We start from the raw sequence: 14,314 nt of genomic DNA on the forward strand, positions 1-14,314 counted from the left end.
AGCACCCTGTCGTGAGGCCAGCACGAGTGAGGGCCTGTAGCTCGCACAGAATACACTGGGTAGCATATTCCAGCTGGACATATTCTAGCAGGCTGCCTGCCCGTGGGAGGACTTACAGAAGGCAGGTATGTACCAAGGTGGTGATACATAAGAACTCTGAGGTACCCAGCCCGCAGGGTGGAAGTTTCAACGACAGAGCTGGCAAGGGGCTTGCCAAGGGAAAGACACATGCTGCAGAGAGACTTACTGTGGACATACACACGTGGGATTAACCAGAAGGGGAATCACGACACATGGAGGCACCTAGTCTCCACATGGCTGACCAAGGGGCATGTACGCAAGTGTTGGGCATCAACAGTGCTGGAGGAACCCAGGGTTCTGACTGAGGAACTCACCTGAGGGGAATAGCGCACTCATCCAGTCCGCGGAGTGGAAAGGCGCAGCAAGCGGATTGACACCGAACAGGTCCTTACTGGCCCGAAGGGGCGAGTGCCCGGGAGGACACGGGCTATACACGGAGATTATAAAATCTCGGGAATGTGTTAGGTGTCACCCAGCCCGCAGATCTACAGATGTCTGCTAGCGAGGTGCCATGCGCCAGCGCCCATGAGGAAGCTACGCTCCTAGTTGAGTGAGCTCTCACCCCTAGGGGGCATGGCAGGTCTCGAGCCTGATAAGCCAGGACAATAGCATCCACTATCCAGTGGGATAACCTCTGCTTGGAGACAGCCTTTCCCTTATGCTGGCCTCCGTAACAGACAAAGAGCTGGTCTGAGGTCCTAAGGCACCGAGTTCTGTCCACATAGGTGCGGACCGCACGTGCTGTACAGAGCAGCGCCAGGGCTGGGTCTGCCTCCTCCACGGGCAGCGCTTGCAAGTTCACCACCTGATCCCTAAAAGGAGTGGTGGGAACTTTGGGCACGTACCCAGGCCAGGGTCTCAAGATAACGTGAGAGTTAGCCGGCCTGAATTCCAGGCACGTTTCGTCAACTGAAAATACCTGCAGGTCCCCGACCCTCTTCACCGAAGCCAAAGCCGTCAGGAGCGCAGTTTTTAAAGATAAAAACTTTAGCTCTACTGAGAGCAAGGGTTCGAAGGGAGCTCTCTGCAGTGCTGATAGAACCACTGCGAGGTCCCAAGAGGGGACTTGCTGAGGGCGAGGCGGATTGAGCCTCCTTGCTCCTCTCAGGAACCTTATGATCAGATTGTGTCTTCCAAGAGACTTACCTTCAACAGGGTCATGGTGAGCCGAAATGGCAGCCACATAGACCTTGAGGGTGGAAGGAGACAGCCTTCGTTCCAACCTCTCCTGAAGAAAGGAAAGCACTGACCCAATCAGGTATTTTCAGGGGTCCTCACGCAATGAAGAACACCAAGTGACGAAGAGGTTCCACTTCAAAGCATAGGCATGTCTGGTGGACATGGCTCTAGCTGAAGTGATGGTAGCTACCACCTGTGGTGGCAAGGTACCTAAACCTTCCGTGACCCGTCCAGAACCCACACATGTAGGTTCCACAGATCGGTGCCAGAGAGTGCCCCGTCTTTGAGAAAGAAGGTCCCTCCTCAGAGGAATTGGCCAGGGAGGGGCTGTCACGAGGAGTACAAGTTCGGGGAACCAGGTCCGGCCGGGCCAAAAAGGTGCAACCATGAGGACCTGCTCCTCGTCCTCCCTGATCTTGCACAACGTCTGTGCAAGAAGGCTCACTGGGGGAAACGCATACTTGTACAGGCCTGTACCTGAGCGTCTCCGAAGTGTTCCCAAATCAGCTGAACCAACTGGGGGTGGAGTCTCCATTCCCCGGGGCGAGACTGCTGTCGTGAGAGCTCGTCGGCTGCACGATTGAGACTGCCCGGAATGTGAATGGCACGAAGCGACCTCAGATGCTTGTGACTCCACAGGAGGAGATGGCGAGCGAGTTGCGTCATGCGGCGGGAGCGTAGACCACCCTGACGGTTGATGTACGCTATGGTCACAGTGTTGTCCGTGCGGACCTGAACGTGCTTGTCCTTCAGCAGGGCCCTGAAGCGGTGCAGAGCAAGACGTACTGCTAGCAACTCGAGGCAATTGACATGCCACTGAAGTCGGGGTCCTGTCCAGGAGCCTGATGCAGCATGCCCGTTGCACATGGCACCCCAGCCCGTGGCAGAGGCATCTGTTGATACAAGAACATGTCTGGACACCGGTTCTAGGGGCACGCCGGTCCGTAGAAACGAGGGGTCCAACCACGGGGTGAAGTATCGGCGGCAGGCCGGAGTGATGGTCACTCAAAGCGTGCCCTGTTGCCATGCCCATCTCGGGACTCGGCCGTGAAGCCAGTGCTGAAGCGGTCTCATATGGAGTAGCCCGAGCAGTATGACTGCCGCCGCGGATGCCATATGCCCCAAGAGCCTCTGAAACAGTTTCAGTGGAACCGCTCTCTTGCCCTCGAATTGTCTCAGGCAATTCAGCAGTGACTGCGCGCACTCGTTTGTAAGCTGCACGAACATGGCGACCGAGTCTATTTCCATACCGAGAAAAGAGATCCTCTGCACAGGGGAGAGTTCTTTTCCCAGTTGACCTGAAGACCCAGTCGGGCGAGTTGTCTGAGCACCAGATCCCTGTGCTCGCACAACCGCTCTCGAGAGTGAGCTAGGATCAGCCAGTCGTCGAGGTAGTTTAGGATACGGACACCTTGTTCCCTGAGAGGAGCCAGGGCTCCCTCCGCGACCTTCGTAAAGACGCGGATGAGACAGGGCCAACCTGAATGGGAGAACCTTATTCTGATATGCCTGCCCCTCGAAAGCAAACCGAAGAAACGGTCTGTGTCGAGGAAGAATGGAGACATAAAAGTACGCGTCCTTCAGGTCAATCGCTGCAAACCAATCCATCGGACGAATGCATTCGAAAATGCGCTTGGGCGTTAGCATCTTGAACAGGAGTCTGTGCAGAGCTCGGTTCAAGGCACGCAGGTCCAGGTTTGGCCGTAACCCACCTGCCTTCTTGGGTACTATGAAGTAAGGGCTGTAAAAGCCGGACTTCATGTCGGCTGGAGGGACCGGCTGTATCGCGCCCTTTGCCAGCAGGGTCGTGGCCTCCGCGCGCATGACAGGGGCATCTTTGCCCACCATCGTTGCGTGGACACCCCAAAACCTGGGGGGATGCGGGGCGAACTGAATCGCATAGCCGAGCCTGAGTGTCCGGATGAGCCAGCGGGAAGGCCTGGGGAGCTCTAGCCAGGCTCCCAGGAAACAAACCAGTGGGGTCAAGGGAACTACAGGCATATCCACAGTGGGGCAGCATGGTGGAGCAGACAGCCCCGGCATGGGAGGCATAGCGTCCCTTAGCGGGAGTGGAGTGCAGCACTCGTCTGACTCCAAGTGGCAAAGAGGGCATGAGAAGGTGAAGCGTTCTTGAGCCGTCTTTGCATGGAAACTGGCAAGGGGAGAGGAGAACGAGAGCGGCGAGGAAGCACGTCGCCAGCTGTCGTTCGTGGCCTCTTGGGACCCGGAGGTAGAGGAAACAGATCTTTTAGTGAAGAAAAAGAAAACGAGAACAAAGGATTCTCCCCCAGCCCTCCTCCGGGGGAAGGAGTGGTCCTGCTACCACCTCCTGATGAGTTGATGTCTCCAACTCCAGGTCGCCCGTCTCAGGAACGCCGCTTGGCCTGGCGTTTGGCAGGTTTAGGGGCAGAGACGGGTTGCGCCGCCCTTCTGCGGCCATCTCCTCGCTGCGGCCAGGGTGAAGGCTGCTGCTGTGGCCAAGCGGGAGTGGAGGAGACCGCAGGGAGGTGCCCTCGGCGACAAGCAGGCTGAGGTTGCGCCGGCAGTGGGGTGGAAGCAGCAGTGGGCCGCCAGGGCAGGATATGTCTAATGGCCTCAGACTGCTTCTGGGCGGCAGAGAACTGCTGGGCAAAGCTCTCTACAGCGTCGCTGAAGAGGCCATCCTGGGAGGCCGGGGAGTTGAGGAGCTGAGCCCGATCAGACTCCCTCATGTAAGGCCAGGTTTCAGCCATAGGTGGCGCTCCTGGACCACCAAAGTGGACATCACCTGACCCAAGGAGCGCGCAGTGACCTTCGTCGCCCGGAGAGCGAGGTCGGTAGCAATGCGCGCCCTCTGCAAAACCCCTGGGTCAGCACCGCTCTCATGCAGCTGCCGGAGCGGCTTGGCCTGTTAGACCTGAAGTGAGGCCATGGCATGCAGGGCAGAAGCGGCCTGGCCCGCAGCTCTGTAAGCCTTGGCCACAAGCGTGGATGAGAACTTACAGGCCTTGGAGGGCAGCTTGGGACACAGTTGCATCACAACAGAACGCTCCACCGGGGGAATCCCAGCATACCCCTTGGTCGCCCCGCCATCGAGGGCAGTGAAGGCGGAGGATGAACCAGAACGGTTTCGGGAAGTTAAAGGTGCGTTCCATGAACTAGTTACTTCCTGGTGCACTTCCGGGAAGAAAGGAACCAGAGGGGTGTGCTGGCAATCCGCATGAGCAGCCCCCAGGAACCAATCATCAAGCCTCGAGCGCTCGGGACAGGGTGGAGGATTCCACTCAAGCCCGATGCTCTCTGCTGCCCGGGAAAGCACGGCCGTCAGCTCGGGATTGGACTCGGACAACACTGGAACTCCCGAGGGAGGCAACGCAGCCGAACCCTCATCTCCCGAGGACTCAAGCCCGCCTTGTGATGCGGCGATCGACATATGGTCCTCTTCGCGAGCCCCGAATGAGATGTCAGGAGCCTGAGAAGGTCCAGCAAACTCATCCGGGAACTCGACCGGCTGCGGCGTATGTGAGGGGTGTGTGGCCGAGGAGGTTCGCTCATCGGGGAAGCCCACACGGTAACCCTCATATCACCCTGGCCACCAGCCGAAGTAGCCCTCGTACGAGAAGAAGAGCTAGAACGGGATGTGGCAGAGGGGACTCTATACCTTTTAAGGTAATCGAGTCTCGATCTCAACGCTGAGATGGTCATGTCCCCGCAATGAGAACATGAGCCATCCACGAATGCAGTCTCAGCGTGATGGAAGCCCAGACACGTGACACAACGATCGTGACCGTCACGAGGAGTGATATATCAACCGCACCCAGAAACCCACAGGCGAAATGACATCTTTAAAAAGACGCAAATCGGCCCATATCTCTTTTGTGAGAGAAATTGTCTCTTTTAGAGGTGTTGAAGCGCTCAGGGGAACGCGGGAGCTGTCGCAGGAAACCCAGACGAACCGCTGAATCGCGCCGTCACACCAACACCAGCTCTTGCTTGTAAACACTCCGGTGATTGCAGCAAGCGATGTGCTCGGCTCCGAAGCGAAAGCTTGAATGCGAGTTGCTCGCGTTGCTCCTTATATACCCCCTCTGCGGGGCGGAGCAAGGGCCAAGGTTCCGCAGAACAAGGTACTGTGTGTACCATTGGCTCGTTTTGTACCACTCGAAGGTGATTGGGCTCTCGGGCGAGATCCCCATTCGTAACGTCGAACGTGACCGACTGAAAGGGAACTATCATTATTCTCATAAAAAAAAAAAAAAAAAACAGACCAAAAGCAATGGGTTGGAAACTTTGACAATTATGACGTGTATTCCGAACTTGCTAATTCTGTGTTCAGTTAATTTTATGATGCATGTATATTCAGCAGGCTATCAATAATTAACTTTTGTAATAATTATAATATTCATATATTTACATATACACACCCACATTGTCAGGCTCTTTGGGACAAAAAAGGCTATATTTAAAAAAACTAGATAATGACTAGACAATGTTTTAGACAACAGGAAAAAAAAAGATCTTGACTTTTAAAAGTCAGGTTTATAGGCTCATTGGGTAATTTTATATCTTACAGTTGTGACCTTATTTCTTGTAATTCCAACTTCCAACCCTCTCTTCCTGACACAATGTGTGTGTGTGTGTGTGTGTGTGTTTGTCTGTGTTACAATTTAGACATGGAATGGTTTTCCATTCAAATGTATTTTATAATACTGAAAATAATTTTTTACTAAGGGAGTAAAGATTCGCCTAAATTGTTGATTTAATTCTGTATGTCACTGTATTAAACTACTATACTATATCAAAAGGCTCAGGGTTGACTGGTATACAAACTCAAATATCAGGTTTGTTAAATAGATTTATAGAAAAGCCTTGAAGTCAAAATCAGACAATAAATTACATTAAAGAAGGAACAAACTAATAGAGTTGGAAAGATCGTGTGATACTGAAGAAAGCAGATATATACCGTATATATGCATGGAGATAATGAGCTGGTAATGATGAACAGGTGAAGTGGGTGGAGTAACAGATGAGATGATCTATGATAGACAGCAGAACAGTGACACCAGACTTCACCTGCTGGACAGAGCAGGAAAAACCAATGAGAGAGTGATCGTAATCATGACAACTATTATCACATTTTTGATGAAATTGTATATAACTGATAGAAGCGAGCATAGCTCCTATAAATCTAGGTAGATCTAGGTAGTAAATCTTTTTCAAGTAGAGAACAAATGGCTTAAACTGCAGATACACTTGTTGTAGGTGAAGTCAGTTTACATAATCCATCTTTAGTGTGCCATCCCGATATCTTGCTACATAAAAAGTGAGTATGTGTATCATCACTGGATTGTCCTTTTCTGTGTCATTATTCTCTCAGATCCTACAACTTCCAGCTCTGATCCATGCTATAATTATAACATTATTGATGAAAACTGGAGAGAAATACAACAATATAATAACTATGGCTATGATGACACCCTTGTTGAATGGAGTGGTTGGTATCGTCTGTATCTGAATGGAGAAAGTGCCCAGATGTCTGAGTGGTGTGTGAGTAATATGAGATGTGGTGGTTCCACTGGACTGTATCTCAATGGCTCTCATCCAAGAGTTGAGGATGGAGTGGTGACCTGTGAAGTCTTGGGAACTACTTCATGGTGGGGATATGAAGATGCCAATCAGTGTGGCACCTACACATCCACATCTATCCAAGTCAAAACCTGTCCAGGAGACTATTATGTCTATGAATTTGTCAAACCCAACATATCAGGCCCCAGTCCTACATATTGTGCAGGTGAAGTTTTATCTCTGTTTCTCTCCAAATTAATGTGATTTTTTTGTCAATATCAGGCCATCCATAAAACTATTCTTGTTTGCCTATACCTGACTGACCCTGTTAATTTAGGACCGACTCAAATGTTTTTTTTTTTTTTTTTAATCTCGACCAACTTGACGGTTGTACATTTGCGTTAAGCATTTTTTTTACTCTTCAAACAAATAATACAAAAGCAATAACATAATATTAATTATATTTTAGTAAGTATTGTAAATATATAAATTGCCTAGGCCTACATACAAACGAAGGCTACGTTCTTTCATAAAAAAAAAAACCTGTGACGTCATCTATGTTTACACAGATGTCACACTATGGCCTGTTCGTTCGCTTCGTCTCCTCCTATGGTCTCCTTTCATTCACTGTGAGAGTCAACGGTTCACGCTTGGTAATTATGGCTGTGGCTACAGTAAACAAAATGTTTGCGGTCACTGTTCAAAGTCATATGGGTTCGGGCACCATAATATATCTAAAAAAAATCATTAAAACAGCTCAACAGCACTTTAACTTGGCACGAAGTTCTGGAAAAACTGTTCTTTACCAGTATATTAAATCTCTTGTTGTCCGTGTATTTACCTATATTTGGTGTTATTTGCTGTAAAAAATGCATTTAGACATGCAAAATCGATTTTACAATTGATTCAATGAACACGTCTCAAATCAAACAGGATTTTTTTCACAAAAGTGACAACCCAAGAAAGCAAAGTAAACGGTCTCTCATTTGTAGGTTGCATTGACACCTAGCGGTGGATGCCAAGAGGGTCTGGCTGCAGACTTGCACTTGCACTCTCAGATTTGCACTCTCAGACACTTGCACTTCCGCTAGCGAAGTCACTTGCAGTCTTTATTTTTTTATTTTGCTCTATTTATTGATATATTTTAGTTTGAATCTCTCAACATTTTACAACAGTAGCCAGGTTGTGAAGACAAGAAAAAAGAAACCAAATTACAATGTCACTTGCAATCGCCACTTGCACTCTCCTGGCATACACATAACATACTAATATGCTTTTAATATCGAAATCCGTTAAAGGATTTTTAGGCTGCATTAATTAGTTAAACCGGAGCCGGAAACACTTCACATAACACCATACTTTTTACATCATTAGAAGAATGGCATCTACGCTAATATTTGTCTGTTTCTCTCTTGTTCCGAGGTCACCGTGGCCACCAGATCCAGTCTGTATCCAGATCAGAGGGTCACTGCAGTCACCCGGATCCAGTACGTATCCAGACCAGATGGTGGATCAGCACCTAGAAAGGACCTCTACTGCCCTGAATGACAGCGGAGACCAGGACAACTAGATCCCCAGATACAGATCCCCTGTAAAGACCTTGTCTCACTAGAACCACCAGGACAAGACCAAAGGAAACAGATGATTCTTCTGCACAATCTGACTTTGCTGCAGCCTGGAATTGAACTACTGGTTTCATCTGGTCAGAGGAGAACTGGCCCCCCAACTGAGCCTGGTTTCTCCCAAGGTTTTTTTCTCCATTATGTCACCGATGGAGATTCGGTTCCTTGCCGCTGTCGCCTCTGGCTTGCTTAGTTGGGGTCACTTCATCTACAGCGATATCATTGACTTGATTGCAAATAAATGCACAGACACTATTTAAACTGAACAGAGATGACATCACTGAATTCAGTGATGAACTGCCTTTAACTATCATTTTGCATTATTGAGACACTGTTTTCCAAATGAATGTTGTTCAGTGCTTTGACGCAATGTATTTTGTTTAAAGCACTATATAAATAAAGGTGATTGATTGATTGATCTCCACTACCTGTGACGTCACTTGCAATCAACACAAATTGTGCGTGTTGCCAATGGAGACAAGAAGCTGTGGTGGTGATTAAACAATTAAGACTAATTTAGGACTGTAACGTACAGGGTCCTGCAAGAAAAAGACAAGACCAGCAAATTCGTGGCCAGAACACCAGAATATGAACGCTTACGCAAAGTCTCTCGCTAAGTGTAGAGAAACATAAACACTAAACATGGCTGTGGCGAGTGGGGCGGGGCCGAGAGGCGTGGGAACGAGGAGTGAGGCCAGGTGTAGTGATTGGAGATGAGCTACACCTGAGCCCCACCGCCAGTATCGAGTCCCACGTAGGAGATGGAAGGATATAAAACTGGAGCGACGACCGTGAAGGACGAGAGAGGACCAGGCCTGGGACATTATTTTATGTGTTTGGCTTTTATTTGCACGCACCAGTCGTCCGCGAGGGGCTGGTGCACCGTTTTGTATCCTTCCATCTCCTACGTGGGACTCGATACTGGCGGTGGGGCTCAGGTGTAGCTCATCTCCAATCACTACACCTGGCCTCACTCCTCGTTCCCACGCCTCTCGGCCCCGCCCCACTCGCCACATACCCCCATCGCCCCTCGCAGGCCGGGGGGTACTCCCGAGATTGCGCTCTACTCCCCCCCCCCCCCCTTCCCCTCGGAGGCAGGCTCCGGCCCCCTGGCGAACGGCGCCGACTCCTCCGCTCCCTCACGGACGGCAGCCGCCCCTCCTTGTCGTGGGCGGTCGGCAGCGAGCTCGCCCGTCCCCGGCAACTCGCTCCAGCCCACCGCCTCGAGCGTCCATGGCGGCACACACCTCGCCAGCTCGAGGGCACCGCGGATTCACCACAGTGGCGAGGGATCTTCAGCAGCGCGTCCCTCCTTCTCCCGGGCTTCGGCACCACTGTAACGATAAAATCTCCATATACATCGGGACGAAGGAGGCGGGAACCGGCGCACAATCAAAATACATTTTAATAATTCATAAATAAATACAAAACGGTGCACCAGCCCCTCGCGGACGACTGGTGCGCGCAAATAAAAGCCAAACACATAAAATAATGTCCCAGGCCTGGTCCTCTCTCGTCCTTCACGGTCGTCGCTCCAGTTTTATATCCTTCCATCTCCTACGTGGGACTCGATACTGGCGGTGGGGCTCAGGTGTAGCTCATCTCCAATCACTACACCTGGCCTCACTCCTCGTTCCCACGCCTCTCGGCCCCGCCCCACTCGCCACAATGGCTTAATGTATTAAGATGCTATTAAAATATCAAATTAAATATACAGTTCATTTTTTTAATGAATATGTATATAGTATTTGCCTCACATACCGCAAAATGGACTAAGATGATAAAGGCAAACTCAATATGCTTCTCTGCATTATTAAAATACATAACTATATGTACAGGTAAGCATGTGAGCCCAGAATAAAAGCAATACGCAAAGTTTCCCGCTAAGCATTCTTCCATATAGAACAAACTGTCTACAACTTGTTTATATTGCTGTCTTTGTCGAAGCTACATTATGTGTTTTATTTCTAATGATTTTCTATAGGAGGAAAACGTTTAATGTACAATTTATGGCACTGTGTTCTGTTCTCGACTGCTTGCCTGTACGGAGTTAATCCTTTTAAAATCACTTAATGCATTTCATAATGCACGTTCATATTTGCTGCTCTATATATATGTTGAGTCAACAACAAGACATATAGGCTATAGGCCTACTGAATTGTCTTTATCATCTTTGTCTGTTATTAGGCCACATTAAGCGTTTTTCGCTGTATGGGAGGACAAAGTTTGCTCATTGTGTTCATAGTCATCTGCTTGCCTTGTAGTACACTATATAATAACTATATATCAAATTTGGTATTTTGATTTAACTTAAACGTATCTTTATACATTATGCCATATTAAGTGTTTGTTTTTTCTACAGGAGGAAAACGTTTAACGAAAGACTTTGTTCATTGCGATCATATTCTGCTTATCTGTGGCCACGGATTTGGCGATCTTGACTTTTTCTTGCAGGACGCTGTACGTTATAGTAGTAGGCCTACTAAATGAGTTTTAATCGTTTAATCACCACCACAGCTTCTTGTCTCCATTGGCAACATGCACAATTTGTGTAGAATGCAAATGACGTCACAGGTAGCGGAGAGTGCAAGTGGCGATTGCAAGTGACATTGTAATTTAGTTCTAGTTTAGTTAAGTTCTAGTCTACACCACCTGGCTACTGTTGTAAAATGTTGAGAGATTCAAACAAAAAGTTATCAATAAATAGAACAAAATAAAAAAATAAAAACGGCAAGTGACGTAGCTAGCGGAAGCACAAGTGTCTGAGAGTGCAAGTCTGAGAATGCAAATCTGAGAGTGCAAGTGCAAGTCTGCAGCCAGACCCTTCTCATGGATGCAAGTAAAACAGTATAACAGTACCTAATTTTTTTTTCTTCTCACCTGAAATTCATGCAATAAACATGTTTTTGTCAAAGATTTACATTTGTTTGTGTTCTATATAGCCTGCATCAAAATGAGGTTTGCAATTATGCGCCCAAAGGCACTGGTTGAAGACCCAGTCAGTGACGTCACGATATGCTAATTTGTTTAAATTCATACCTACGTAATCACCATCACCAACATTTACTTTTATTTTTTATATTGAAACTTGAAAAAAATAACAATAATATAGACCTACCTACCGACCCTTTTTAAAAAAAAAAAAATGTTTTTACTGTTACTGCAAACCAAAATATTTTTAAGGATGGCCTCAGTATCAAGAGTAAATAGTCTGATTATTTGATAACCTAACATGCATTTAATGCACCAGTTAGAATTAGAGCAGTCCATTAACCATTCTGTAGTCTACTGTTACATAGGTCTACTGAAGCGAGTTGAACTAAACCCAAGTACAGTTTACTAATAGACAAACAGAACAAACCAAAATGTGATACAAAACTGAAAAACAAACATTAACTAAACTAGATCTTGACATGACCAGACTTGACTAGAAACCATGGGATTCACCAACTGAAAAAGTTACAATGAACAAAGCTAAACAAGAGATAATGGTAAATGAGGGCTATATATACAAAGACCCTAATCACTAACTAAAGATACCTTCGAACAATAAAGCCAATGAGCCAATAAGAGAACAGAACAAAACATCACACAAAAAGTGCCCTCAACTTAAAGATTGTTCATACAGTACTTAGATGCCATACTCACTGATCTGGGGTGCGTTTCCCAAAAGCATAGTTTCTAACCTGTTATTTGGCAATGGGAAATTATTTTGCAACCAACGAAGTTGCTAACTTAGTTAGCAATTATGGTTTTGGGAAATGCTCCCCTGTGGCAGTTGTAACACAGTTCCTCAAATCTCACAACTTTAGACAAACTAAATTTCTACTAAATTAGTCTTATTAATTGCCATATTATTAATATTAAAACGATAATACAAAGTCAATAAATTACTTTATTTATTTTATTACTTAATTAATAATGAATATATCTTCATAATTTACCTGTCATCCAGCTAAAAATGAACTTATAAGTTTTTTAATATTAGGATATTTTAAATTTGTGGGCTTTGTGAAATTACACTGCTTTTGCAGTTTAAATATATAAAAATTAATCATATCAACACTATTATATATCATGCAATATTCTACAGTATATTATCATGAATGCAGTGCTGGTACATAGTAATGGTGTTGTTCTGTACCGTTCTGCAGGCTGAACACCAATAATTAGATTTGCTATACGTGGTTGGTTGAAAATCATAAAATGAACAATCATTGTGTTTTACAATGTATTTTTTATTGCCTTCAGTGTACAGTAAGTAGTACATTAAAAATGTCCCTAGGTTACGTATGTAACCCTAGTTCCTCGAGGGAACGAGACGCTGCGTCGAGCGCTTTTGGGGAACGCCTTTGGCAAGAACAACTCTGAATATCGTGTGCAATCAGTTCAATGGAAGAGCGTCACGACCAGAAAGCTATAAAGGCACGTGACACGCAGCACGAGAGCCTAGCTTGTAAAAACTCCAGAACTGTATCAACTGGGCAGTTAACAGGGTCAAGGTGGCGATCTCTGCACCATGAAGTGAAGAGTTTCCACTTCAGGGCGTACAGTTTCCTCGTGGAGGGAGCTCTGGATTGGAGTAGGGTCTCAACAACCTCGGTTGAGAGACCAGCTGCTAACAGATGTGCCCCCTCAGGGGCCACACCCACAGCTTCCACAACTCCGGGCGAGGGTGAATTATTTTGCCCTGCGCCTGAGAGAGTAGATCTGTCCTGATCGGAAACTGCCATGGAGAGCCGTCGAGGAGAGAAATCAGATCTGCGAACCATACTCGGCCCGGCCAGAACGGGGCTACTAACAACAGACGGACCCCGACCCGGCGTACTCTCACCAGAACTCCCGGGAGCAGAGCGATTGGGGGAAAGGCATACAGACGAAGCCTCAGCCAAGTCTGTGCCATGGCATCTAGTCCCAGTGGAGCTGGGTAAACTAGAGAGAATCAGAGGGGACATTGCGATGTCTCTCGAGTCGCGAAGAGGTCCACCTGAGCTTTGCCAAATATTTGCCATATCTGCTTCACCACCTCGGGATGAAGCATCCGTTCCCCGGGCCTTGGCCCCTGTCTCGACAGCATGTCTGCTCCCACATTCAATCGCCCAGGAATATTCACTGCTCTTAGCGAGAGGAGTTTGCCCTGGGACCACAGGAGGATCTGGTACACCAGCTTGTACAAGGGGCGTGAACGCAGACCCCCCTGGTGATTGATATTAGAGACTACCGCTGTGTTGTCGGTGTGCACTAACACATGACAGCCTCTCAGGTCTGGGAGGAAATATTTTAAAGCTCGATATACTGCTAGAATTTCTAGACAATTGATGTGCCATGTCAGATGGCGACCGCTCCACAGACCGCGGGCAGGGTGGCCACTCATGACCGCACCCCAACCGGTGAGGGACGCATCTGTCGCTAGCGTTACACAGCGACCAAGAGCTCCCAACACCGGGCCCTGATTCAAGAACCAAGGTTTCTTCCATACGTCTAAGGCACTAAGGCATCGCCGCATGACCTGAATAGTTCGGAAAGGATTTCCCCTCGGGGAAAACCCCTTGGTCTTGAGCCACCACTGAAGGGGCCTCATGTGCAGGAGACCAAAAGGTATCACGTTGGACACAGCTGCCATGAGCCCTAACAGTCTCTGAAACTGCTTCACAGTGAGTGACTGGCCTTCTCTGACTCTCTTGACTGATGTGAGGATCGACTCGATCCGAGCAGGAGACATACTTGCCTGCATCGTGGTCGAATCCCATACTACGCCTAGATAGGTGGCTCTCTGAACTGGAGAAAGTACACTCTTCTTGGCATTCAGTCTCAAACCCAGCTCCCCCATATGGGCGAGAACGACACCTCGATGTCGAACCGCCATCTGCTCTGATTGAGCTAGAATC

General features: G+C 47.9%; 1 protein-coding gene across 1 annotated transcript in view; it reads left to right on the top strand.

Moving 5' to 3' along the window:
• Window positions 1–14,314, top strand: part of LOC127969274 (alpha-tectorin-like) — a 32,084-nt gene that overhangs the window by 777 nt on the left and 16,993 nt on the right. The window contains exon 3 of the mRNA XM_052571121.1: window positions 6,617–7,030. Coding sequence (XP_052427081.1) covers window positions 6,617–7,030 — 414 coding nt within the window. The remainder of the gene's footprint in view (window positions 1–6,616; window positions 7,031–14,314) is intronic.

Source organism: Carassius gibelio, chromosome B12 (genome assembly GCF_023724105.1).
Source record: "Carassius gibelio isolate Cgi1373 ecotype wild population from Czech Republic chromosome B12, carGib1.2-hapl.c, whole genome shotgun sequence".
NCBI lineage: Eukaryota > Metazoa > Chordata > Actinopteri > Cypriniformes > Cyprinidae > Carassius > Carassius gibelio.